Genomic DNA, 27,488 nt, shown 5'->3' with positions numbered 1-27,488 from the left:
TTGTGATTTAGGGGCTAATGCTGTCCCAGTCCAAGGCCCAAACATTAACAAATGACTTGGTGCTTAACCTTGTTGACAAGGCATCTTTAACAAACGGCCAGCTAGAATCAAATAAGAACCCTATCAATAGAATAGGTCAAATGCAAAAGCCAATCCTCAAAAAGTTGCAATATTACATCTAGTCTGGCTAGTGGTGATAGATCCACCCAAAGTTTTCAAAAAGCATTGGAGAAAAGCCAAAAGCAAGGCTAAAAAGGAACTACAAAAGTGTAACCAACAGGCTTTTGGGAGAGCATAAGCATAGCATAGTACAACACATTGGCTGGTGGTGTTAGAGAGAATAAAAGTAAAATATGAAAAACAAATTAAGGGGGGAGCGAGAGTGGAATTGAGATCCTCTCATGTTTAGAGTTTTTAAAGATTTTATTCTACTTCTTGCAACCACTACTTTTTTCATGAGAAATTTAGATGATGCGAAATTTTTGGTATGAGTGAATGTTTATGATATAAGAAAAAAGATGATAATTGAATGTGAATTCAGAATTTTAAGTATTCGGCTCATAATTTAATTGTCACGGTAAAAACCTAAAATATTAATTAAAACAAAAGTTTGTAGCTAATTATGTTTATACTCAAAATTTAAAATGTTGTAAATTGAACATGCTCTCACATTGATGAGACAAGCATATTAGAATAAAGATATTAAAATGATGTGGTAATATATATATATAGATATATATATTTTAAAAAAGATTTCATGGTTGTAATAAATTTCTCGCATTAAATATTATCCTTTAACTTGTAATATTATTCGAACTCAAGTAACTGTAGATGTAAAGTACATTAAGAGCGATTTGAGTTATCCACTTTAGGCGTAATGTACTTAACAACTTGAATATATCTTAGATTTGAAATCTAAAACTTTATAATTAGATTTTCTTTTCTTTTAAGTTAAATGAGTTTTAAACTTAAAACTGTCTCAATATCACTAATTAGTCAAGATGAAAAAAAAGGGTGGTGGGATTGTGAATTGGATGATGGGATGGAGTGGGTGACAGTCCCACGTGAGTGACCCACCACTTCCACTATCAACCATCAGCTATTAACACCACCACCACCACCTCCTCCTTCTATGAATAAGGGCAGTGGATTTCTTGGTTGGCTTCGTATCAACGCTAACTTCCAAAAAAACCCAACCACATCAATAAAACCAACATACCCACAACAACAAAAACAAAATAATAATAAAAGTTAAAGGAAAATAAAAAAGGATTACTATCATTAACTCATTTGACAAAGTGATAACTTTTCTTTCTTTCTTGCTTTCTGCACTACCCTTTTCACCATCTCTTTAATGCTAAGCTAGTTGTTCTCTTTCTCTCTTTCATTTAATTTTCTCTCTTTATCAACTGCAACAAACAAACAAACCCTAGCTAAGTTAAAGCTTTCACGATAGTAAAGTAGCAGTTATTTGTTTTATGATCATGAGGAGAGATGGAGAAAGAAAATAATATTAATCCCTTAGAAAACGTTAACCCATCTCTCCTCCTTGCTAATAACATCAAAGAAGAATCTCCAAGAAAGCAAGTTGGTGGTGGTGGTGGCGGCAGTAATGATAGACTGAAAAGAGATGAGTGGAGTGAAGGAGCAGTTTCATGCTTACTTGAAGCTTATGAAGCCAAATGGGTGCTTAGAAACCGAGCAAAACTCAAAGGCCATGACTGGGAAGAAGTTGCTCGTTATGTCTCAGCTCGTGCTAATAACACCAAGTCACCAAAAACTCAAACTCAGTGCAAGAACAAGATTGAGTCTATGAAGAAAAGGTATAGATCAGAGTCTGCTAATGCTGATGGATCTTCTTGGCTTCTTTATCCTCGCCTTGATCTTTTACTACGCGGAAATAACTCACAGCAGCCGCAGCAGCAACAGCAACAACAACAACAGCAGCATAGCCAGCCTCAGCCTGTCAGTTTTCATCCTCCTTTGCTGTTGATCGAGCCGTCACCGGCGGTTCCACAGCCGCCAGCTCCTCCTGGTGCTCCTCCTCCTCCACCTCCTTCACAGCCACAAAACTCACATGGCTCCAATGGGGTTGATCATATAATGGCCAAGGTCTGTCTATGCGCTAAAATATTATTATTTGATTTTATTTCTTTATTATTTGATCCTACAATATATATATGTTTTGTGGGTGGAATGAATTTTTGAAGTAACAAAGTTTTATGAAAATTCTGACGGTAAATGGTAAAATTATAGAGAGAAAAATGTTATTCTCCCTTCTTTTATAATGTTTACTTTTGGTGATTTGAATATTTCTCTAAAATTTGGATGGGTCATTTCTAGTTAAATGATTATTCCAGTAAGAAGTAAATACCACTGGGGAAAGAAGGGTAGTTTTCTTGAAAAAGATGTACACTCAACAGTCAACACCTGATGTTTTACCTTTAATTACTGCAGTGAAAATTTCATTTCACTTTTACCATGCCTTATATGATCTGTAATAGTAGAAAAAGTAATATGGAATTTATAATATTTTAATTTTTAACCCTGTTAGGAATAGCATCTAAGCAGTACAAGTTGCAATAAGGAACATATTTTAGCTTAAGTTACTCTTGCTACAAGTATAGCTAGTACATCTCAGCATCATTTTTATTGGCGGATACGAGAGCATATTATTATTATTTTTAATATTGTTAAAAAATCATTGGGATAGTAAATTTTTATTTATTTTGTAATTTTCAAATAAAAACTCGGATGATTTATTCGGAAGTATAGTAAACATTTTACTGAAGATGTGCTACTTTATCACTAAGTTATCTTTTTTTTTTATAACTATATTTTACCATCTAATATTTTGATTGACATCTTTTAACCACCAAAACTTAACATGGATAAAAATTATTGAAATCATAATGATATTTGAGGAATTTTAAGTTGATGTTATTTTCTTATTTTTCTAGTTCTTTTTTCTCTAGACATTTGATTTACAGGCCATTTTTATTTTCTTTATTTCAATTATTAGAATTTTATTATATTAAAATATTTTGATAATAGAACTCTAGATTTTTGACAAAGTGACAGTAATTGAAAAATTTTCATGCACCCATAAACAAGCTAATTTGTGATATTATTTTCACTTGTACAAATAAATTTCATTGTATAAAGCTTAATTATAATTAAACTAATTAAACATAATAATATAAGATTATATAAATTATTTTGAGGGTTTCATTATAATTGATCCTAATATGGTGAAATTTGTTTGTACAAGTGAAAATAATATCATGAATTAGTTTGTTTAATTAGGGATATTTTAATATAATAAAATGCTAATAACTGAAATAAAAGGAAAAAAAAAGGCTTCATAAATAGGATGTCTAGAGAAAAAGATGAAAATTTATAAAAGAACTAGGAAAATAACTTTAGCTTGAAATTCCTTAAATATCTTCCTAACCTCAGTAATTTTTTCATAGTGTTAGAATTTTGGAGGTGAAAAGATAACCATCAAAATATTAAGTGGCGAAATATAGTTGTCAAAAAACCTTACAAATGAATTTATATGCGAGGAAACTTCTAGTGCTTATTTGATAACATCCCTTTCAAAATTTCAAAGATATGGGAAAATATATATAGGAAAATTAACAAGTAATTGGATACAAATGTAACTCTCAAATATTAGTGTTGAACTTATTGATTAATCAGACATACCACCATAATATGAATAACGTTGTTTATATATATATTTGTGGTGGATAATTTTTAGGTGTGTATGGTGTCATTTCGTTGAGTCAAAGCAATTTACAAATTCTGATTCATTGATTATAAAACTTGATAGGAAGATGGAGTAGGAACAAAATTTTCTGATCATCCATCAGACAAGAAAGTGATGGATACAGATAGCAGTACACCAGCTCTATATAGTGACAAGGAGAAATTAAGGTCCAAAAAGTTGAAGACGAAAATGGAGAGAAAAAGGAGGGGAAAAGGGGAAGATTGGGAAATAGCTGAAAGCATTCGATGGCTAGCAGAGGTTGTGGTGAGATCAGAGCAAGCAAGAATGGACACTATGAGGGAAATTGAGAAAATGAGAACTGAAGCTGAGGCTAAAAGAGGAGAATTGGACCTGAAAAGAACTGAGATTATTGCCAATACTCAACTCGAAATTGCTAAGCTATTTGCTGCAGCTAATGCCAAAGGGGTTGATTCTTCCTTAAGAATTGGAAGAAATTAATAATTAACCCTCCATTTTATTGAAATGGTAGTGAAACACTTTGTCATATGTATCTTCCCTTAATTAATATCTTGTGTATTAACACTAATCATAAAAGGTTTTGTGGGAGAGATTTAACATAGAGTAGCTAGGCTAAGTAGGTTATTGATATTGGACTTTGATATGAGTGGGAATCAATTCCTTGTTCTTAGCAGTATTATTATTGTTAGGGATGTTATCATTTTTCCATCAAAGTTATTCTGACACATCATGTCAGTACTACGGTTGGTAAAAACATCATTTTACCACAAAACATTTAAACTGTTAGCATTTTCCTACCATTCCGTTAACTAAATAAAAATTATGCTGATATCATAAGGGCATTTTGGACATCTCACGTGAAGTCAAAACGTTGCGTTTTGCAATTGTAAAAACACAAGCAATTTGGACATGGAAGCCCTAGAAATCGAAATCAACCCCCCTCTCCCTCGTTTCTTGTTCCATCTCCGCCCTCTCTCGCTCACTGTCACTGACCCATATCTCTCTCACTCTTGCAGCAGTGTCGTCTTTTGGGGGTAATTTTATAATTAAATCGTCTTTTGTTCTTCTTCCTTTTTAAAGGGTAAAATCATCTTTTACTCTCCATGCGTAAAATTGACTTTTTATGTATTTTCCGTCAAATATTAACTGAGTTTTAACGGAATGGTGAGAAAATGCTAACAATTTAAACATTTGGTGATAAAATGATGTTTTTACTAAACCGTGGTACTGACACGATGTGTCAGAATAACTTTGGTGGGAAAATGATAATATCCCTTATTGTTATTATCATCATCATCATCATTATCATAATAATTATTGTTATTATCGTTATTATTGGACCTTGATTCTACAAGCAATTCAGTATGAACGAACAAATTTCAAACAAAAGGATCAGAACTCACTGATAGGAGTGGAGAGAAAAACAAAGCAATGCCAAGAGCTTCGTCAATCCGCTGTTAATCGATAGACGAAGCTCTCTCTTTATCATCTCGTGCCAGATGCAACAAATAATGAGTTCTTTTTCCTTCTCGCGAACCATGCGAGCACTTAGTGTCCAGAGGACTATGGATTTTCCTTTCAGGGTAAAGCGGCGTATAAAAAAGTGTTAGTTTGTCAAAAGCAAAAGTCTAGTTCCTTCGCAAACAAAGTTCAGAATCAATAAGGGTTTGTAGAATGAAGGGAGTCTACAACAGGAAACACGCACTTTTTTGTTTATAACAAGGCAGAGATAGAATGGAGTTCTTCACGAAGTTCGAGACAAAAAAAAAAAAATTCTCTATGGTCTTCTTGCTTTGAGACATTATGGTTTTGGGGTCGACCCCGGTAACAAAGAAGGAATCCATATAAATTGAATCCGAGACAATGATAAAATACTACCCCCATGATTAGACCATGTCCCTGAGATTTGATGAAAGAAAGGTGCATTAGCGGTTAATACGTTGTAATTGGATAAGTTATTAGGAATATGACGGAACCAAAGGAAAAAATCCTCTATGAAGCCTTGTAGTAAAAATAAATATAGAATAAATTGAATGCAATTACATTTTACTAAGTAATTTTTTATAAAAGCATGAGCACTGTGTAAAAGAAGAAAATAAATGAAGTATAGCCATGAAATTTTCTGGGTACTTTTTAACAGAAGAAAAAGACTCCATGAAATCTCGTAATCAATATAGGTAAAAAATAAACTAAATATAGTCATCGGATTTTAATGGTAATATTTTAAAGAAGTATTGTACTAAAAATAAATAAACTAAATATAACAATGAAGTTTTACTAGCTAATTTTTATTAGAAGAAAAAGTAGTATGAAGTCTTGTACTAGAAACAACTATAAAATAAGCTGAGCATATCATGAGATTTTATTGGGTAATTGTTTACTGATGGAAATGCACTCTATGAACTCTTATACTGAAAATAATCAGAAAGTAACTGAGCATACTCTTGGGATTTTAGTAGGTAATTTTTGAAAGAAGCAAGAGTAATTTGCAGAGCCTTTTACAAAAAATAACATAAAAATAAATTGAGCATATTCATAGGATTTTACTGGTAATATTTAACAGAAGAAAAATCCTCTATGAAGCCTTGTACTAAAAGTAACTATAAAATAAACTAAAAACAATCATAGGATTTTATTGGGTAATTTTTTTTTATAGAAGCATAAATACCATGTGAAGTCTTTTACTAAAAATAATATGAAAATAAACTAGGTAAATTTAGGGCCGAACATTCGATTCAATTCTGACCGAACGAATCAAAATATGTAATTTCAGTTCAATTAGTAAGAACCAAATTGTTCAGAAAATGTGAAATGATCAGTTTTTAGTTTGAATCAAATCGAACTGAAAACCAATCGATTTAGTGTTTAAAATTAAAAACAAGAATAATTGTCAATTTAATATACACAACAATATTTTTTATTAATACTTTTCTGTAAAACATGAATGATCAGTAATTATAATTGAATTGGACTAAAACAAATTTCAAATTTAAATGAAAAGTATAAAAATTTAGATAATATAAAAAAATATTAAATTTTATGAATTGAAGCATATAAAACCAAACTGAACTAAGCTGAACCTTAGGAACCGAATCAAATTATTTTGGTTCAGTTCATAGCTTCTTGAATGAATCGGGTTTTGTTTGGTTTAATTTTTGGGAATAATCCAACTGAGCCAATTTATGCCCACACCTGAGTATAATCATGGGATTTTACTTAATTTTTTTAACAAAACATAAAGCCTCTATGAAACCTTATACCCAATATATCAAGAAAAAGCATGGAGAATAATCATAAGGTTTTACTAGGTAATTTTTTAAAGAAGCAAAAATACTATGTAAAGCCTTGTACTAAAGTAACAAGAAACTAAATTGAGCATAGACTTGAAATTTTAATGAAAAATTTTTAACAGAAGAAAAAAAAAACCTCTATGAAGCCTTGTACTAAAATTAACCAGAAAATAAGCTAAATATAGTCATGGATTTTACTAGATGATTTTTTAAATAAAAAAATGTATTCTGTGAAGCCTTATACTAAAAATAACCACAAAAAAAAGAGTATAGTCATAAGATTTTGTTGGCTAATTTTTAGTAGAAGAACAAGCCTTTATGAAGTCCTGTACTAAAACCAACCACGAAGGCTATTAAGCATAATCATGAGATTTTACTGGGTAATTGTTTACTTAATCAAAAGTACTCTATGAAGTGAAGCTTTCTACTGAAATTGACAAGAATATAAACTAAGTAAATTCATGGCATTTTGCTGGGTAATTTTTAACACATGTGAAAACTTCTATAAAGCCTTGTGCTCAAAATGATCATAAAAGAAGAGTATAGTCAGAATTTTACTGGTAATTTTTAAAAGAAGCAAAAGTACTCTGTGAAGTCTTAAACTAAAAATATAAATGAAATAAATAGTTATGAACTTTTACCAAGTAATTTTAACCAAAAAAAAAAATTATCTTTAAAGCCTTGCACTAAAAATAACCATAAAATGAACTAAGGATAGTCATGAGAATTTACTAGATAATTTTTGGAAGAAGCAATAGTACTCTATAAAGCCTTATACTAGAAAAAAAAAACCACAACATAAATTGATTATATTCATGAAATTCTACTAGGTAATGTATATTAAAAGAAGAAATATGAAACCTTATAGTCAAAATAAGCAGAAAATAAATTGAGTACTGATTAAACTTGATTTACCCTGGTATCCAATTCGAATCATTAATTAGTTGTTCTCATTGAAATCCAGGTCAAATCCGATGAAAAAAATAAAATTTATATTTTTATAGGGAGATTAGGCTAAGTTTGGATTTAGGTTTTTTTTTTATGTTTAGGCCAGGAGGTATAGCTGAGGTGATCTAGGAGGTGAGCTACGATGATTTAGAAGGTAAGCTGAGTTGATTTTGGAAGGTGAGTTGTGGTTTTATGAGTTTGGAATATTATGGCGAGTCTGTAGAGCTCATGGGAGTGAATTTAAGGAGTTTACATAGAGAGCTTCAAGGATAACTCTAAAATAGCTTATCCGTTAACTTTGTAGAGTTTGTAGGATAACTCATGTGAACTCATGTATGAAATATGATTTGGGCATCAAAACCATCATAACAAGTAAAAAAAATAAAAATAAACAAAGTAGAACACCATGATTTTATGTGGTTCGACTCTTTGGCTTATATCCACGGGAGTAAAAATAGCCTCTCAAGAAATCAAAAATGAAAAAAAAAAGGCCAAGGATTGGATGGAGCAAAAGGAGAGAAAGTTGAAGATGGAGAGAGCCTCCTTAAAATTGAATGCGTGGAGCTTATATAAAATTGTTCTTAAGGGTATTTTGATAATTTTAGACACGTGGTTGGCCTTTTTCAAGTGAGGCTATTTGATAATTTGTCTTGTGATCCCTTAATGGTGACATCCATGAACTTGGGAGATAAGAAAACCTCCAGCCACCTTTTTGTCTCCATAGCTAGACACACGGCAGCCTCTCAGCCCTGCGGTCCTATTGCTTTTCTAATTGCATCAAAAGGACAGCTGACTTGGGCTTTTTTTATTACTTGACTAGAGAATCTTTATTCTTATTAGCTCCTCATCCTTAACCAAAAGAATATATTTTTGTTCTCTCTTATGATGGCGTGTACTGTTCATGTGCTGGCCCTGACCACCAAAATATAGCTTCTGATAATACCCTTTGATATTGTGTATTTTACTAAAACTAACCTATTTTTTAAGGAGCTTATCTCATATCTCTCTGTGAGCTATCCTGATACCAAGTCAAATAAATTGACTTCCTTTGGTTGGCTTTTCTTGCCACATGTCACTGAGTTATTAACCCACGTTAGCACCTGGATTTTCCCCCAGACGAGATCTTTTATTTTCTTCTGTTGAAAGAATTGAAGCACAAGAAATTCAAAAGAGAAAATTTGCACAAGCGACTCGTGGCAACCTCGCTATTGAATCTCTCTTTTATTTGCTAGTGAAGTTTTGAATTAAATCAGAAGTGTGCAATTGAGCTCTCTTATAGATCTTGTGATTCTAATAGTTGAGCTACACTCAACTTTAGCGATGATAACTGAGCTACACTCAACTAACGCATGCGATTAAATGCTTAAGCTATACTCAACATTGGCAATGATAGATGAGCTGCACTCAGCTAGCTTTGACGATTTCAATACTTGAGCCATACCTAGTCCTAACGATTCAATACTGAGCTATAGTTAGCTCTGGTGGCTTCAATGTTGAGCTATATTTAGCCCTTTATTATGACGATAAAACATGAGGATAACGCCTAGTGATATATACAGAATTTATGGGACAAGAGTTCTTATTCTCTTTAGTAGGAAACTTATTGAGGTACTTCATGTTAATGATTTGTTCATGCTTACAACTCTTCAATGGCAATCAATATGAGTCAGCTAAAGCAAGATTAGCCTCGATATCTAGAGCTACACTTTAAGAGTTTAAACACGGTGAGTCATAAGTGAAGATAAATTATAATCAACAAATCATAATAAAAAAGAAGTTAACTATTCATTCTCAACCACATAACAAAAAAGATTAGTCATTCATCCAATAATCTACTCTAATAAATAGACTTAAGAGCTTGGTCAATCATACCTCATAATGTATAGTAAGAGTAAATCAATCAATCACATCCGTGGAGAAATAATTAAGAAGATTAGACATGCTATCATAAGTACTTAGAATAAACAAGTAGCGCTCATTTATAAGATCTACCAAGGTAAAAATAGCTCAAATCATAATCATCACATGACTAGCACACAAAAGAGATTTTGAAATCTTTTTTGTTATTATATAGACTTCAAAAATTTTAAAAATAAATCATGTCAAGGTGATGAACAACTGAGGTTTTCATTAAACCTATCAAAAATATATATGACCAAGTATATAGTAGAAAATTCAAACATAAAAATAGAAAAAGGAAGAGTTAAGAGCATAACACTGATAGTTTCCTGAGTGTTGGAGCATTAAATAGTGTTTGACTCTACTTTGGTGCTTAGGGGAAAACCTGAGGTATCTTTAAAACTACTACACTATTTTGGAGGTTTCCCTTTAAAGATCGTCTCTCAGTGTTTTGGAGAAATCCTCAATGGCATTTTTTGGGGAACCTTTTACAAAGTTTTCTTAAGGTATCCACCTTTGCATTTTCTTAAACATTTCTTACAGGAGTCATCCATGGTCTTCTTTTGAGGATTCTTCTTTGGTGTTTTTCAGGGAGATCCTCAATAGAATTTCTTGTGGAGCTTCTTTTTTCAGTGCAAATCCTATAGTACATCTACTGCCCTTTTTTCAAATACAACCCAATCCAACTAATTATCACTATGAGAGCTTTTTGTAGCGCTTTTCACAGATGGCACCAATTGTATTAGCCGAATTTTCACTTGTATTCGATTCGAACCATTAAACGATTTTTCTCACCAAAATCTAAGTCAAATCTAATTTTTTAAAAAAAATTATATTTTTAGGGGGAGATTAGGCTAAGTTTAAGTTGGGTGTACTTAGTAATGTTTGGGGCAGGAAGTATAGTTGAGGTGATTTGCGAGGTGAGTTGTAGTTTTTTGAGTTAGAAATATTATGGCGAGCTTGCAGAGCTCATGGGATTAATTTAAAAAGTTGACATAGGGAGCTCAAGAGAGCTTTGAGGATAGCTTTAAGGAACTTATCCGTTAACTTTATAGAGCTTGTAGAATAACTCATATGAACTCATTTATCAAATAAAATTTGAGCATCAAAACCATTGTACCTGGTAAAAAATAAGCATAAACAAAAAGGGACAAAAAGATTTTTACGTGGTTTGATTGTATTGCATGATTTGCTCTACAATATCAACAAAACCTTAAATAAAGGTTGTTGGTGGATAATAATGAGGGAAATGCAGGTTTATGGAGATTAGAGAGTTTTCTAAGAAAAGAATAATGGAGGAGCTTATTTGAGAGATAAGGTGGCCAAGATCTTCCATGAAGTATAAAAATAGAGAGAGAAGATGTAACACTCCACTTTTAAAAATAATTCCTTTCAAAAAAATTAAAAGCTCGTTACTTTTAACATAAATACGAATTCTAATTTTTTTTTATATATATCAAGCAAAACTTCCTTATAAAATGTAAGAGATATGCATAGATTCCTTAGTATATATCTCAAAAACTTTATTATTACATAAAGTTAAAATATTTATTTTTAATAGAAACAAAGTTGAGCCCATCATAAAACCTAAGGTTTGTTATACCCATATACATTTCACCTTGGTTGGGACTTAGCGTCAGCTTGCCCTACTCATCGTTATCTGTAATATAAGGACTTTATGAGATAATGCTCAGTATGATAACACTTTATGCATGTATAAATTATTATACACATAGATGACCATATTAACTTTTTAAAAGAAACTTAGAAATACAAAATAACTTTATTAGGGACCTAGGTATGTAGCACTACAAGACTAACACTTTTATTCTTTAAAACAACAAGCCCTTAGGCCTAATTAGTTGGTCTTTTGGGCGTTAAGTATCGTCATCCCCAAAAAATTACCTTTTTACTAAGCTTGGAGGGCTTGCCCTCTTTGGGAACTTTACCACCTTATAGTACAACAACATATTTTTCAAAAATTCATTTTCTAAAACGTCTTCTTATAAAGTAATTCATGAAATGCATGTGTTCAATGCAACTTATATCATAACATGTGAAGTTACTAGAAGTACAACGGAATCAGCACACAACACTATTGAAGGACAACAATCTTTAATACAGCGGCAGTGCCATCCATGTAGAGATTAAATAAAATGGGATTATACTATATCGGTAGAGCCGACCATAGTATAATTAAGTAAAAATATCACAGAATAGGTGGCATAACCGACTATACAAGGAGTAAATAAGAAAATATCATAATATAGCCGACATAACCGTCCATATACAAATTTAGATTATAACCAATCACATCATAGTAGCCATCACAAGATAAAAGATTAGTTTAAGCTGAAGTTAAGTATGAAAAGAATTGTGTCTCTATATTGCAGTTGAAATGTTACTTAACTCTTAACCTTGACTTTTCTATACCTTTTTAACTTAAGGATTTCTCTACCCTTGATGTTATGACTTAGAATAGAAGAGAATTGAATTTCTATCGTTGTATCGAAAATGAAAAAGCTAGGGGGTTTTTATAGGATTTTTTAAGGCTAATGGATGACTAGAATTTTGCCACCATAACTCTTGATTAATAGTTGAGATTATCCATCCATAAATATCTTAGTAAATTCTAGAATTCCTATCTCTACAGGCATCTCTTATTGCATCATCACTATAAATATCTTAATAAATTCTAGAATTCCTAGCTCTACAGGCATCTCTTATTGCATCATCACCATAAATATCTTAGTAAATTCTATAATTCCTATCTCTACAGGCATCTCTTATTGCATCATCACTTATGTCATTGCTTATGTCATCATTACTTTTAGAATTAAATACTTATATTATTATTACTACTACTTAAGGGGCTTGTTAACTTAAAGTTAATTCTATTATGTTCAAGTGAGAAAGTTGTACTTCACAATTTCATCCTCCTTTAAGAAAATTTCGTCCTCAAAATTTACTTACTGAATAGCTCAGGATACTTATTCATCTCTTCCTCACGTTCCTATGTTGCCTCCTCCACCGAGCTATTTTGCCATAATATTTTAACTAAATGAATCTTCTTGTTACTTAACTCCTTTATCTTTCTATCATGAATTTGAATTAGACATTCTTCATAGGTTAAGTCTTCTTTTAATTGAAGAGGCTTATAATCTATTATATGAGAGGAGTCTGAAACATATTTCTTTAACATAGAGACATGAAAGACATTGTATATTCTTGATAACAATAGTGGGAGGGCAAGTCAATAGGAAACAGTACCGACACGTTCGAGTATTTTAAATGGCCCAATAAACGTTGGACTTAATTTTTCTTGTTCTTAAATCTCATCGATCATTTTACTGGGGCAATGTTTAGAAATACTTTGTCACCAACTCGAAATTCCAAAGGCCTTCACCTCTTATTCGTATAACTTTTCTGTCGACTTTGAGCTGGCTACATTCTTTGACATATTTTCTCGATCGCTTCAGATGAGACAATAATTAAGTCGGGTCTAAGATGCCTTTGCTTGTCCATCTCATACAAATGAATATGTGACCTACATTTCTACCACATAGAGCTTCGTATGGTGCCATGCCAATGGTAGCTATTGTTGTAGGCAAATTCAACCAATGGTAAAAACTTGCTCCATGATTCTTGAAATTCGATAGGAGATTCTCGCAACATATCTTTGAGCGTCTGAATCGTTCTTTCTGACTGGTCGTTTGTTTCAGGGTGAAATGCTCTATTAAAGTTTAATTTTGTCCCTATAACGCTATATAACGTTTCCCAAAATGTCGAAGTGAACCTTATATCTCGGTCAGAAATAATAGAAAATGGTACACCATGTAGTCTTATTATCTCCTTTATGTATATTTCTACAAGTTCGTCCATGGTGTACGTCATTTGAGAAGTAAGTAGACTTTGTGAGTCGATCGACAATCACCCAAATGGCATAATGCATTTTGCAGTCCTTGAAAGACCAATGATGAGGTCCATTGTGATTTCTTCCCATTTCCATTAAGGAACTTGATTGGATTCCAAAAGTCCTATTGGTTTCTGGTGCTCCGCTTGGATTTGTTGACAAGTGAGACATTTTGCCACGAACTTAACTATATCCTTCTTCATTCTAGGCTACCAACAATGCTTCTTTAGGTCCCTGTACATTTTTATTGTGTTAGGATTAAGTGAATATGAGACTGTGTGAGCTTTAAGTAAGATTTCTTTTTTTAGATCCTTATTATGTAGTACAAATATTTTGTCCTTGAATAAGATGATTCTCTTTTTTGACTTCTTGAACGACGTCTCCTTTGAGTTAACCTCTATCTTTAGAATCTTCAAGTAAGAATTACTTTCCTGTCCCTCCTTAATCTTTTCTAATAAGGTCGAGCAAAGTGTCATGTTGGCTAATTTTCTTGCTATTGGCTTGATCTCTGCCTTACATATATCATTTTGTAATGGCTTAGGTAGAATCCTTAAAGTTGATAGGCTTGGCTTTCAACTTAGTGCATTTGCTACCACGTTTGCTTTTCCAGGATGATAGTTTATTTCGCAATCGTAGTCCTTGACAAGCTCTAGCCAACGTCATTGTCGTATATTCAACTTCTTTTGTGTAAAGAAGTATTTGAGGCTCTTATAATCAGTGTAAATCTTACGATGAGCCCCCAGTAAATAATGACACCATATTTTTAATGTGTGCACCACCATTAGTGTGTGTTGGATAATTTTTCTCATACTTCTTCAATTGTCTGGAAGCGTACGCAATAACTTTTCCATTTGGTATAAAGATGCATCTTATGCCACTTTCGGAGGCATCACTATAGATGATAAATTTCTCAGAGTTTTTAGGAATGACTAAGGTTGGAGTATTAACCAATCATCGTTTTAGTTCTTTGAAACTTTTCTCGCATTTTGGCATCTACAAGAACTTGACATTCTTCTTCGTCATCTGGGTCAATGGAATCGCAATCTTAGAAAAACCTTCGACAAATCTTCGATAATATCCAACCAAACCCAAGAAGCTTTTGACTTCTCTTGTATTAGTTGACCCTGACCATTGGTTTATAGCTCCACCTTCAAGGGGTCTACTAAGATTCCATCCTTAAACACGATGTGTCCTAAGAATATAAAAATTTCAAGCCAAAATTCACATTTTTTGAATTTTGCATAAAGTTGCTTCTCCTTCAAGGTCTGAATAGTGATCCTTAAACGCTCAGCATACTTTTCCTTTGTTCATGAGCAGACCAAAATGTCATCGAAAACACCACTATGAATTTGTCTAGGTAGTCTTTAAATACCTTATTCATGAGGTCTATGAAGGTTGCTGGGGCATTTGTTAGACCAAATGGCATGATAACAAACTTATAGTGTCCATAAAGTGTTCTAAATGTTGTTTTAGGAATATATGTCTTTCTTATTCTTAACTGGTGATATCCTGATCGTAGATCAATCTTTGTAAATATTGATGCTCTATGTAGCTTATCAAACATGTCATCGATGCGCGAAAGTGGGCAATTATTCTTGATAGTTACCTTATTTAGCTCTTGATAGTCGATGCACATTCGCATTGATGCATTTTTCTTCTTTACGAACATTATTGGTGCTCCCCATGGTGAATGGCTTGGGCGTATATAGCATTTGTCTAGTAATTCCTGCAATTGATTCTTTAATTCTTTTAATTTTGATGAGGCCATCATATAGGGCGCCTTTGAAATTGGGGCAATTTTTGGTAACATATCGATTTTGAATTCAATTCCTCGATCTGGTGGCAATCCTAGGAGTTCTTTGGGAAAGACTTCAGGAAATCTGTCACATCTTCCTTTTAATAGTCTGGCTATAATAAGATCTACAACCCCTTCAAATGTGGGTGGATTTAATCTTCTAAATCCACTCCATGTGTTGTTCATTGCCTCAGCATATTCATCCCTTCTAACTTCCCTTTCCAAGAGTCGTGCCACAATATCTATGAGTCGATCAATTACAGATTGCTCCCCTGAAGTTCCTTCCGCCCTTCTGCTTCTATTACCTTTAGCGCTTGACATCTCAACAAGTTTTTTTTATCTAAATTCTGCGTGTCAGACAAATCAAATGTAAGATTTCCAATTAACCTAAATCCAAGTTTTTACTAAAAAGCCGAGCCTTGCCCTTCCCCTTGACTTGTGCATATGGAAGATCTATGGAATCATTTTAAACCTTGGGTTCAAATACCAATTTGTACCATTCCATTTTTAAAAATAATTTATTTAAAAAAATTAAAAGCTTGTTACTTTTAATATAAATACGAATTCTTAAAAAAAATTTTACATATCAAGCAAAACTTCCTTACAAAATGTAAGAGACATGCATAAATTCCTCTACAGCTAGACATGCGACAGCCTCCAGCCCTGTGGTCCTATTGCTTTGCTGGTGGTATCAAAAGGACAACGGACATGCCTTTTCTCATTACTTGGCTAGAGAATTTTCATCCTTATTGGGTCTTTTTCTTTAGTTGAAAGAAGCTATTTTTATTCTCTCTCATGATAGTGTGCCCTATTCACTAGTTGGCCCTGACCACCAAAATCTAACTTCCGATAATACCTTTTAACATTATGTATTTTACTAGGTTTGCTCTTTTCTTTAAGAATCTTATCTCTTATCTCTATATGAGCTATCCTATGCCCAATCAAATAAATTGACTTCTTTGGTTGACTTTTCGTGTCACGTGTTACTGAGTTATTGGTCCATGTTAACAGTTAGAATTCCCGCCAAACAAGTACATGTATGGAATTTTATTGGTTAATTTTTTAAAGAAGCAAAATTACTTTGCGAAGCCTTATACTGAAAATAACAAAAATAAAATGAGTAGAGTAATTTTTTGCCAAAAAAAAAATTAAAACAAATGTCTATGAAGTCTTGACCTAAAAGTAATCATAAAAGAGATTGAGTATAATCATAGGATTTTATTGGGTATTTTTTTTTATAGAAACAAAAATACTATGTGAAGCCTTGTACTAAAAATAATAAGATAATAAACCTTGTATAGTCATAGGATTATAATGAACAATCATTAACGGAAGAAAAAACTTCTATGAAACCTTGTATTCAAAATAACCAAAAATAAACTGATTACGGCCTTGTTTAAAATTATTGGATTCCTCATCAAAAACAATTATCAGCCTTGCTCCTACATCTCCAATTAAATAATAATAACAAAACTAAATAATAATAACAAAAGAACAATAAGTTACGCCTTTTAACCAAAGAGAAAATTCTTCCTGCATAGCCTTCACATCTCATTATCAATGATGTCTCTCATCATCTGTATCGGGATAAGTCCCTCTGTCCGGATTGCATCTTTGTTTGGGTCTGGACTGATAAAAAATAGCGTAGGAAGCCCTCGAACCTGGAACACAATGACTTCAAATAAGTTTCTTCATTCCAGAAAAAGCTAAAAGTCAAGTCCCATAATGAAATTATGGTTCTTAAAAGGTAAACCAATGGCTCAATTTGGCATTGCAAAACTAATACAACATGAGATAGTGAGATGATTGGCTTGCAGTAGTAGTTGTTGTGAATCAAATCGCTATGCATACGATCTCCTAAGATATATAAAAGTGGCAGAATTTGACACTTTTCCAATATGTTTTCATCCAGCAAACAACATAATATACATCCACAGTTCTCTCCAATCATCAAGCTGAACAGTTTAGTTAATGATGAAACTAGGCACCTTCTCCTTGAAAAATTAGATGCAAAATATAACATTTAATACCTGGAGAAAAAAGAGAGATGTAAGATAAGGAAATGACCTGCATGTCACGTGCAAATTCATACTCGTCATCTGTATCAACCTTCACAATCATTGCGCTGCTCTCATACTCCACAGCTAGCTGTGAGAAGAAGTAAATAAATTACTGCCATATTTGTAATGCTCAAGAACTCTGAAGAAAATTGTGGCACCCATCAGCTAGTTAGAATTATTCCCTATAGTTAAAAGCTCTCAGAACTTTTGATATTCATTCAAATCACTTTAAGACAATTCGAGCAACCAATGTGAACGGTAGATAATAGTATCCGGCAGCAGTTCAGATCAAACTCAGGACCCAGAACATGTCAGAAAATTTCTAGGATGAAGTAGTTCCAAAACTGTAGGTTGAACATGCATATTTAATTCTTCGTATGTAATAGCATCGTTTCGATAAGGTAGCAAAGAATCATCACAATCTAAACAATAAAGCTATTAGATGATATTTTCATTTTGAGATCCTCTCATACAATTCTTCTATCAAATAATGGAGCTGCATGCAACTTGCAATCCATCTGTTTTTGCATCATTACACAACATTCACACTCCATTTAGTTTAATCCCAAACCTTAAAAAGTCTTACTAAACTAGAAAGGTGAGTTCATTTCCAATGAAATCAATAAATAAATTTTCATTAGGATTAATTGAAAATTGTATGCTATAAACTTGAGTGGATTACAGTTATGAATACCTGAAGCCCGTGTTACTCTGTTACACACAGATATTGTCTGTAATGAGAAACAAAAAATAAAAAAAAGAAAAAGAAAATAACATGAACAGGTTAATTCGAGGAAACCTGAACTTTCCAATACATATTGTTGGTGCTTCAAGGGACCAACATCTCCAAATACACTATCAAGTTGCCAAATACACTACTATTATTGACATTGATGCTGGTTTAACTACTAAGCTTACAGATAAAACTTGGAACTAAAAAGTAGGAGTCACAATCCTTAACTATCACAAAAAATTAGCTAAGTAACTAACAACTAGTTTACTGCATCCAAGTACAAGTTAACCACAACTAAAAGGATAACTTACAATTAAATTAAATCAAAATAAATATATAAGATTTGGAGATCTTATCATACTCTCGGAGTTTATTCTCTTTCTATATACAAAAAATCCTCTCAAGGAAAACGGTTCCAAACATCATCCCTGAAGTTATCGATTTCACTATGTTTAAAGCCCTAGGGATCAATGCAAGTTGATCAAGAAGGCAATATCCAAAAATCAAATCCTGGGGAATACATGCATTCACACAACAGGTTTGATGAGAACTTGATTACGACGATTTCAAAGTTTCAGGCCCCAGTATGACTAAACTTTAGGGCAACATGATGGTTACAATCTGTCTCACACTAATTGGATCCGGATAGCAATTATGCTAAACTTGACTTGGACTTATGGGCTCACAACCTTAACAAAATAAATGTGGTTTAGATTTTTTTTCCTCCACTTTTTAAGTTACTTTCAGAATATATATGTCCTAGTTTTTAAAATATGGCAGGTAGATATTCAGGGATATATTGGAGATATAGATAGAAAAATTTATCTTTTTCATATATCTCAGACTAAAAAAAGACATAAATCTATGTGCTACCACTGTCCCCCACACGTGTATTTTGGATTTCTATAGGAGAGAGAACTACAAATGGAGCTGCATTGATGCTGGTTACTTCTCTGACTCGAATTAGCTTCCTCAGTGCACAAAGAAGATTTCTTCAGTACCTCTTTCCGGATCCGCATACCATATTTTCTCGATTTTCCTCTGTTAATTGAATCATGGTTCGCTAATTTCCAGACATTATTAGATTGGTTTATCTGCTAATTCAGTGTCCACTTACATTTTAAAATTAGGTTCAGATGTTCCATTTTCTCCAACTCCCTTCTAGCTCCAGATATGACGATAAAAGGAAGCCCACATAAATATATAAAACCAATTACGAAAAATATCACCACATAGCATTGACACAATCTTTGCTTCACACAGATATCCAATCAAAAGCTTAGAACATACTACAAGGCAATGTCTAAATGAGGAACTCATCTGAGAAGCATATGCATGTACTTGTCTTCAATCAGTTACTTCTCAAATGAGAAAAGTTCAACCTTTTTCCAACTAATCCTACCTCCTGCTCTCTCATCAGAAGAAGTGAACCTCATGCTATGATAGCTATTTTAACCGACAGTGTTCTGCAGCAGATTTCAGTGATCATTACGTCTTTTCCTAACACTACAATGCCAGAGAAAGAACTCGTGTTGCTACATATTTCTCTCAAGGGAACCTCATAAAGATAGCCACTTTATCAGCTAGTACGAAGGCAATTGCAATTACTCATGTTACAAACAAAATTAAATTCAGGCTTATTATTCTACTTCAGCATTAAGAAGAGCTTGACTAAATAATGCATAAGGACAACAAAAATTGAAAAAGAAACATACCAATTCAATCTCTTGGGCCATTAATATACAGGGGCCACACCAGGTTGCATAAAAATCAATAATAATGGGTACATTTCTCTCTCCTCTTACCAGCTCCTGGATTTCTTGAGCTGTCTTCTTCTTCTGTCCAGTCAAAAACATAACACTAGTCAAGCTTCCAACTTAAAGAGATACCCAAAAAATGAAAATAAGCAAATTATTAAAAAGAAAAGGACAATTGCTTTGAGCATACCACGAGATAGTCTTCTCTGACATACTTGCCTTGAGGAGGTTTACAAAGAAACTTTCTTGGGTGTGTTGAGAGGGAAAACAATCCGTCTTTGGTATTTGTTGCGGAGAAAGAGAAGAGAGAATTGTTTTGTTGATGGGTTTTTATGGAAGATGGTGAAAGATAAGCCTGTTGTTGTGAAGTAGATAATACGGAAAAGGAGGAGAAGGAATTGAATTGCAGCAGAGCCATATTCAGCAGAGAGAGATTTTGATATGAGGTTTTAGCAGGGTTTAGTTGACAGCAATTTGTAACTGCGTTGTTGGTGATAAAAATTGAGGTCAGTTTGGTCGTGAGGATTAGGAAAATTAAGCAACTGGTCAGGAGCTACAACTAAAACCTTTCCGGAATCAGAAATTGGCAATTTACCTTTCCCTTTTTACTTGGGATACAACGATTGAAGAAAGTAATTAACGGTTAAGATAAAAACTGAGGTCAATCCGTTGACTAAACAGTGTAGATCGAGAAAAATTTAATCCAACTCGACTACTCAAGAACTCAACCCATACTAATCTTAACAAAAGAGTGATGATATCTTTATCCCATATTTTTTATTAATCCACCCTATTTTTAAAAAATAATTATAAAAATTACACATTATTTTTAAAATTTTTAAATTAAGAAGAGTTTTGGAAAATTAATTAATTAACTAAATTAATGTTAATTTACTTTTTTTGTGACTTAGATTTATTTATCATATCTGATTACAAAGATTACTTTAACATATGTTTAAATTAACTATTTTACTCGTGTAAAGTAAAATTATCTAGAATTTACACTAATTTCAATATTTTTCCAATTTTTACTAAACTCATTGCTTTTAATACTATTTTATTAGTATGATTATTATTTTTAATTAAACTAACATAGTGTCTTGATAGCATAATTCTCATATAAACTATTAGGTTGCCAAATTTATGTCATTTACACGTAAGGATAGTGAAAAATAATTAGGTTTCATTTTAAAATATTAGATTATAAGTCGTAAAATTAAATACCTAAATTATTAGATATAATAACTCATGTTTTATGAGGATAATTTTGTCTTTTTATATCATAATAAGAAAATAAGAAAATAAAACTTATATTAAAATTTATGATTAAAAATGGTCAAAGAATCTAAGAAAAAAATTAATAGAAGGATTTAATTGATTAAATGTACAAAATTTTTATTAATTTATATTTTTTAAAAATATTATCAACTCATTGTAATTATTTCCTAAAAATAGGGCAGATTTCCAAAAATAGTGAGGTGGAAATATCTCAATCCTTAACAAAATTGTAATTTGGGTTGAGTAAGGATTTTCCAAGGGCCTAATGTTTTTATTTTTTTAGTATTATAAGAACTGGAAAAATAAATTGAGTATGGTCATAGAATTTGACAGGAAATTTATAAAAGTAACCATAAAAGTTTTGAATTTTTTGTTATTAGTCCCTCAAATTTTATTTTATCATGGTTAGCCAAACATTAGCATTTTGGATACAATTTTATCCTTTTAATTTCAAAACACTTCCAAACCCTAAAACCAGATTCCTCCAATTCTCAAAACTCGATCAGTAGTAACCTAGCAGAGTAGTGGTTTATAAATGCAGCATCAGCGATTACAAGTAATGACAACAAGACTCAGGATCCATATTTTGTTGTGTTGTCCAGAAACAATGAAGGAAATAAGGAGTGAAAAAATAATCTAAAATTTGTGAGTTTTCTTAATCTTGATTGATTTGGTTGATTATAGGTATTGCATTCTTGATATGGTTGTGGGTTGATTGTATGCGATTGTATTGTTAATAAGGTTGTATTAGCAAAAAAAAAGCACTTGATTTTTTTCAAAACATTAATCAAATATAAATGGCATATTAGGTGCTTGATGAAATGCCTCTTAACTTTGTTTGTGTTAATCTTTTATAGATTAAGATGTTGTGGGTTTATTTGTCTTGGTGTGAAGTAAAGCTGGCAAAACGGGTCATCGGGTCGTGTTCGTGTCGTGTCAGCTTCGTGTCGTGTTAAATTTAGGTCGACCCAAATCCGACCCATTTAATAATCGTGTCAAAATATTGAGACCCAAACCCGACACGGAAAAATAATCAGGTTACCCAATAACCCGCTTAATATCTATATATTAAACAAAAGTTACATCAAATATTTACACTTTGTCATACATATGTATGCACATACATACATACATCCATCCATACATACATACATACATAATTTATCAATATTATAAAATATACATATCTACTAAAATATTACACACACTATCGAGATTTTAATTATATATATGTAAATAATATTATATATCAATATTATAAAATATACATGTCTACCAATATTTTATACATTTACACTATTAAAGCTCTAAATGTATTTAAAATTTTATAAATAAAATATTGTGTCTATATTCATCCTTTTAAACAATAAAAAAAATCATCTCTAATATTTGAATTTTGATGACAAGAATCTGTAAATTATTTTAAAATAAAAAATATAATCGGGTCATTAATCGGGTAAATGGGTCAAGAATTTTAACCCTAACCCGACACGGAAAAAAATCGTGTTGACTCGGACTCTGTTGTGCAAATTTTAATGTACTCGCAAACGCACGAATCTATTGTAGTATAGATCAATGGTGACGAGTGTCGATCCCACGAGGAGGTGGATTTTAATTATATGTAGAATTAATTTTGTAAATGGGTGGTTGAAATTGTGGTGGAAATGATTTAAATTATCCTAAAATTGGAATTGAGATGGCGATAATAAATTCTAAAATTGGAATTGCAATGGCAAGAATAAATTGAAGAGAATTCTATTGAAATGACGTACTTGGGTATCTGGATCCGTATCAACATGCATCATGGGCTAAATAATCCGTATTAATGCCAATTAAATCATGATGGGGGAATCCACACCTCATGAACCACGCTCTAATCAATATGGTGCTAAGGGCTTATCGTGCCAAATAATAATAACCTTGTACTAGAGGGCCGGTGAAACCAAGGCGGTACTAGACAAGATTAGTATTATTTGTCGACGAGAAGTCAAAACATCCACAAAAACTAGAGGGGAAGAGAAAATAAATTTACCAAATTAAGCTCATGACACATGTTGAGACTTCACCTTCAACCCAAGCTTGAAAGAAAATTAGCCACTCATAATTGAACTAGGGGCAAAATGGAAATTTATTAAAATACGAAGAAAATACAAGATGGAGAAGGAATTACAGAAAATGGATCCCAAAAATGGATTCAGAGATATCAAATTAGGGGGGAGAGGCCCCCTTTTTATAGATACATGGAGTAAATCATGGCCATCGGATTAAAAACAGTTTGGACGCTCAGGATTGCGCCACGTCATCAGTCAACAGTCCACGGTTTGACCACGCGGATGAACAGTAACACGGTTTGATTGAAAATAATCCTGTGTGATGGATGCACCGTATGCGAGATTTTTCGTCCACTGATATGCTGCCACGTCACCATCCACAGTATATAAGAATTTTAGTCCAACAGGATCGTGACACCTCATCAGTCAATGCCACGTCATCGGTCCGTCTATATGAACAGTGTCGTGAACAGTAACGTATACAGTACCGTACACGTGAATAGTACCGTACAAGTGAACAGTGCCATTTTTCCTTTTATGCTCCTCATAAGGTTTTCGACCGTTCTGAGTTCAAAAGTGATGTCTGTTTTGCCATCTGATTTCTCGTTTATTGTGAAATGACTATGATGCCCCTAAAATACATAAAATACTTAATTAAAATAAAACACATATAATTAAATCACAAATAAAGAGTTTTTTCACATTAGCGGGAATGAAATAGTTTTTTATTGCATGGTTAAGAAATGCGATAGAGCCATCATAAAAGTTATTGACATTTAACAAACCGATGGATTTTTGGTGGATGTGCAGATGGGCCCAAGATGCTAGCGTGATAAGTGCCTCTAGTGTTGCAAGATCTCCTGGAAGGAAAATAAAAGCATCAGCATGATTAAGCATTTCAGTTATTCTTTCTTGCATACCTGAGACGACTAACTCTTCTCCAGTTGATGAGTCAGACGAACTGCCCAATGGTTTTAAGACTCTTGGGATGATGCCTAACACTTGACTTCCTCTGATAAAAGCTGCTTCTGAGACCATTTTTGATAACCTTCGATTACCTCCTCTATACACCAAGTGTAATTTTCTCGCTGCTATGCTTCGACCAAGATCTATGGCTGCCTCAACGAACTCTTTATGTTTGCCATATGTAAATCCAGAAAGCACACAAATGTTCTTGAATTGTCTATTGGGAGTAGCTGACATTGTGATACTTCTCAAAAATAATTTGTGAGTGCTTGACAAAAAAGAAATCACATTTAAGAGTCTTGGTGATAGTGGGTCATGGTTGTGTATGAGGTAATATGTCAGTGTCAAATAACGCGTAAAGCACGTGGCTCGCAAGTAAAAAAAAAAACAGTAAAAAGGAAAAAGCAAATAGTAATAAAATTATTAAAGACAATAATGCAAACAATAAGACAATAGTGAAATAAAATAACAATAAAGTAAAAAGATATTTACAGGTAGTTGCGACTGTGGCTCACATCTTCCTCTGGTTTTACGTCCAGAAACGGCTTGAACGCCCTCTATGGGTCGAGGATAGGCTTCCTATCCAGTTTTCTTATAAACTGGCAAACAGGGTCGTTTATAGTCAGATTCCTGAGACTATATCGTGCATGCTCTTTCTGGAATAATGGCCATAACTGGAGAATCGCTCCTTGCACATATCCACTGGGATGCGTTTCAAGAGACAAAAGGATATCATCCAATGACTCCTTATTCAAGCCATCCATAATGAATTGAATCTTATCTTCCCTGTTATCAGACACCATTCCTAAAGAACATCGGTTTTTATTGCAACTCATTCTGGCATTGATGCTGGTTACTTCTCTGACTCGAATTAGCTTCCTCAGTGCACAAAGAAGATTTCTTCAGTACCTCTTTCCGGATCCGCATACCATATTTTCTCGATTTTCCTCTGTTAATTGAATCATGGTTCGCTAATTTCCAGACATTATTAGATTGGTTTATCTGCTAATTCAGTGTCCACTTACATTTTAAAATTAGGTTCAGATGTTCCATTTTCTCCAACTCCCTTCTAGCTCCAGATATGACGATAAAAGGAAGCCCACATAAATATATAAAACCAATTACGAAAAATATCACCACATAGCATTGACACAATCTTTGCTTCACACAGATATCCAATCAAAAGCTTAGAACATACTACAAGGCAATGTCTAAATGAGGAACTCATCTGAGAAGCATATGCATGTACTTGTCTTCAATCAGTTACTTCTCAAATGAGAAAAGTTCAACCTTTTTCCAACTAATCCTACCTCCTGCTCTCTCATCAGAAGAAGTGAACCTCATGCTATGATAGCTATTTTAACCGACAGTGTTCTGCAGCAGATTTCAGTGATCATTACGTCTTTTCCTAACACTACAATGCCAGAGAAAGAACTCGTGTTGCTACATATTTCTCTCAAGGGAACCTCATAAAGATAGCCACTTTATCAGCTAGTACGAAGGCAATTGCAATTACTCATGTTACAAACAAAATTAAATTCAGGCTTATTATTCTACTTCAGCATTAAGAAGAGCTTGACTAAATAATGCATAAGGACAACAAAAATTGAAAAAGAAACATACCAATTCAATCTCTTGGGCCATTAATATACAGGGGCCACACCAGGTTGCATAAAAATCAATAATAATGGGTACATTTCTCTCTCCTCTTACCAGCTCCTGGATTTCTTGAGCTGTCTTCTTCTTCTGTCCAGTCAAAAACATAACACTAGTCAAGCTTCCAACTTAAAGAGATACCCAAAAAATGAAAATAAGCAAATTATTAAAAAGAAAAGGACAATTGCTTTGAGCATACCACGAGATAGTCTTCTCTGACATACTTGCCTTGAGGAGGTTTACAAAGAAACTTTCTTGGGTGTGTTGAGAGGGAAAACAATCCGTCTTTGGTATTTGTTGCGGAGAAAGAGAAGAGAGAATTGTTTTGTTGATGGGTTTTTATGGAAGATGGTGAAAGATAAGCCTGTTGTTGTGAAGTAGATAATACGGAAAAGGAGGAGAAGGAATTGAATTGCAGCAGAGCCATATTCAGCAGAGAGAGATTTTGATATGAGGTTTTAGCAGGGTTTAGTTGACAGCAATTTGTAACTGCGTTGTTGGTGATAAAAATTGAGGTCAGTTTGGTCGTGAGGATTAGGAAAATTAAGCAACTGGTCAGGAGCTACAACTAAAACCTTTCCGGAATCAGAAATTGGCAATTTACCTTTCCCTTTTTACTTGGGATACAACGATTGAAGAAAGTAATTAACGGTTAAGATAAAAACTGAGGTCAATCCGTTGACTAAACAGTGTAGATCGAGAAAAATTTAATCCAACTCGACTACTCAAGAACTCAACCCATACTAATCTTAACAAAAGAGTGATGATATCTTTATCCCATATTTTTTATTAATCCACCCTATTTTTAAAAAATAATTATAAAAATTACACATTATTTTTAAAATTTTTAAATTAAGAAGAGTTTTGGAAAATTAATTAATTAACTAAATTAATGTTAATTTACTTTTTTTGTGACTTAGATTTATTTATCATATCTGATTACAAAGATTACTTTAACATATGTTTAAATTAACTATTTTACTCGTGTAAAGTAAAATTATCTAGAATTTACACTAATTTCAATATTTTTCCAATTTTTACTAAACTCATTGCTTTTAATACTATTTTATTAGTATGATTATTATTTTTAATTAAACTAACATAGTGTCTTGATAGCATAATTCTCATATAAACTATTAGGTTGCCAAATTTATGTCATTTACACGTAAGGATAGTGAAAAATAATTAGGTTTCATTTTAAAATATTAGATTATAAGTCGTAAAATTAAATACCTAAATTATTAGATATAATAACTCATGTTTTATGAGGATAATTTTGTCTTTTTATATCATAATAAGAAAATAAGAAAATAAAACTTATATTAAAATTTATGATTAAAAATGGTCAAAGAATCTAAGAAAAAAATTAATAGAAGGATTTAATTGATTAA

The 27,488-nt window shown here is 32.6% G+C and overlaps 4 protein-coding genes across 6 annotated transcripts; 2 read left to right on the top strand and 2 right to left on the bottom strand.

Moving 5' to 3' along the window:
* Positions 1-1,255: 1,255 nt before the first annotated feature.
* LOC102631091 (trihelix transcription factor ENAP1) lies at positions 1,256-4,427 on the top strand. Its single transcript, XM_006465690.4, has 2 exons — positions 1,256-2,112; positions 3,836-4,427. The coding sequence occupies exons 1-2, from the start codon at positions 1,495-1,497 to the stop codon at positions 4,229-4,231; spliced, it is 1,014 nt and encodes a 337-aa protein (XP_006465753.2). The 5' UTR covers positions 1,256-1,494; the 3' UTR covers positions 4,232-4,427.
* A 233-nt stretch (positions 4,428-4,660) lies between these two features.
* Positions 4,661-5,625, top strand: LOC112498907 (uncharacterized). The gene is given in 2 exon segments (XM_025100771.2): positions 4,661-4,785; positions 5,086-5,625. Coding segments are annotated over 2 exon segments (303 nt in total). The 3' UTR covers positions 5,264-5,625.
* An 11,296-nt stretch (positions 5,626-16,921) lies between these two features.
* LOC102630583 (thioredoxin-like protein CITRX, chloroplastic) lies at positions 16,922-26,689 on the bottom strand. Of its 3 annotated transcripts, none has more exons than XM_052441847.1 (4): positions 26,297-26,689; positions 26,065-26,187; positions 17,664-17,744; positions 16,922-17,257 (listed from the first exon to the last, which is right to left on the bottom strand). In XM_052441847.1, exons 1-4 carry the CDS (start codon positions 26,522-26,524, stop codon positions 17,141-17,143), a joined length of 549 nt encoding a protein of 182 aa, XP_052297807.1. In that variant the 5' UTR covers positions 26,525-26,689; the 3' UTR covers positions 16,922-17,140. The 3 variants fall into 3 exon arrangements, with proteins under 3 accessions (XP_052297807.1, XP_006465751.1, XP_052297806.1); XM_006465688.4 differs by lacking the exon at positions 26,065-26,187 and adding an exon at positions 20,105-20,227 and having other exon boundaries at positions 26,297-26,688; XM_052441846.1 differs by lacking the exons at positions 26,065-26,187; positions 26,297-26,689 and adding exons at positions 20,105-20,227; positions 20,337-20,718.
* LOC127902539 (probable cytokinin riboside 5'-monophosphate phosphoribohydrolase LOGL2) lies at positions 23,448-26,058 on the bottom strand. Its single transcript, XM_052441849.1, has 2 exons — positions 24,261-26,058; positions 23,448-24,107 (listed from the first exon to the last, which is right to left on the bottom strand). Exons 1-2 carry the CDS (start codon positions 24,676-24,678, stop codon positions 24,097-24,099), a joined length of 429 nt encoding a protein of 142 aa, XP_052297809.1. The 5' UTR covers positions 24,679-26,058; the 3' UTR covers positions 23,448-24,096.
* Positions 26,690-27,488: the final 799 nt, after the last annotated feature.

This window comes from Citrus sinensis, chromosome 5 (genome assembly GCF_022201045.2).
Source record: "Citrus sinensis cultivar Valencia sweet orange chromosome 5, DVS_A1.0, whole genome shotgun sequence".
In the NCBI taxonomy this organism is placed as follows: Eukaryota; Viridiplantae; Streptophyta; class Magnoliopsida; order Sapindales; family Rutaceae; genus Citrus; species Citrus sinensis.
The sequence above is the reverse complement of the archived record's forward strand: the minus strand, read 5'-3'. Positions and strand labels throughout refer to the sequence as shown.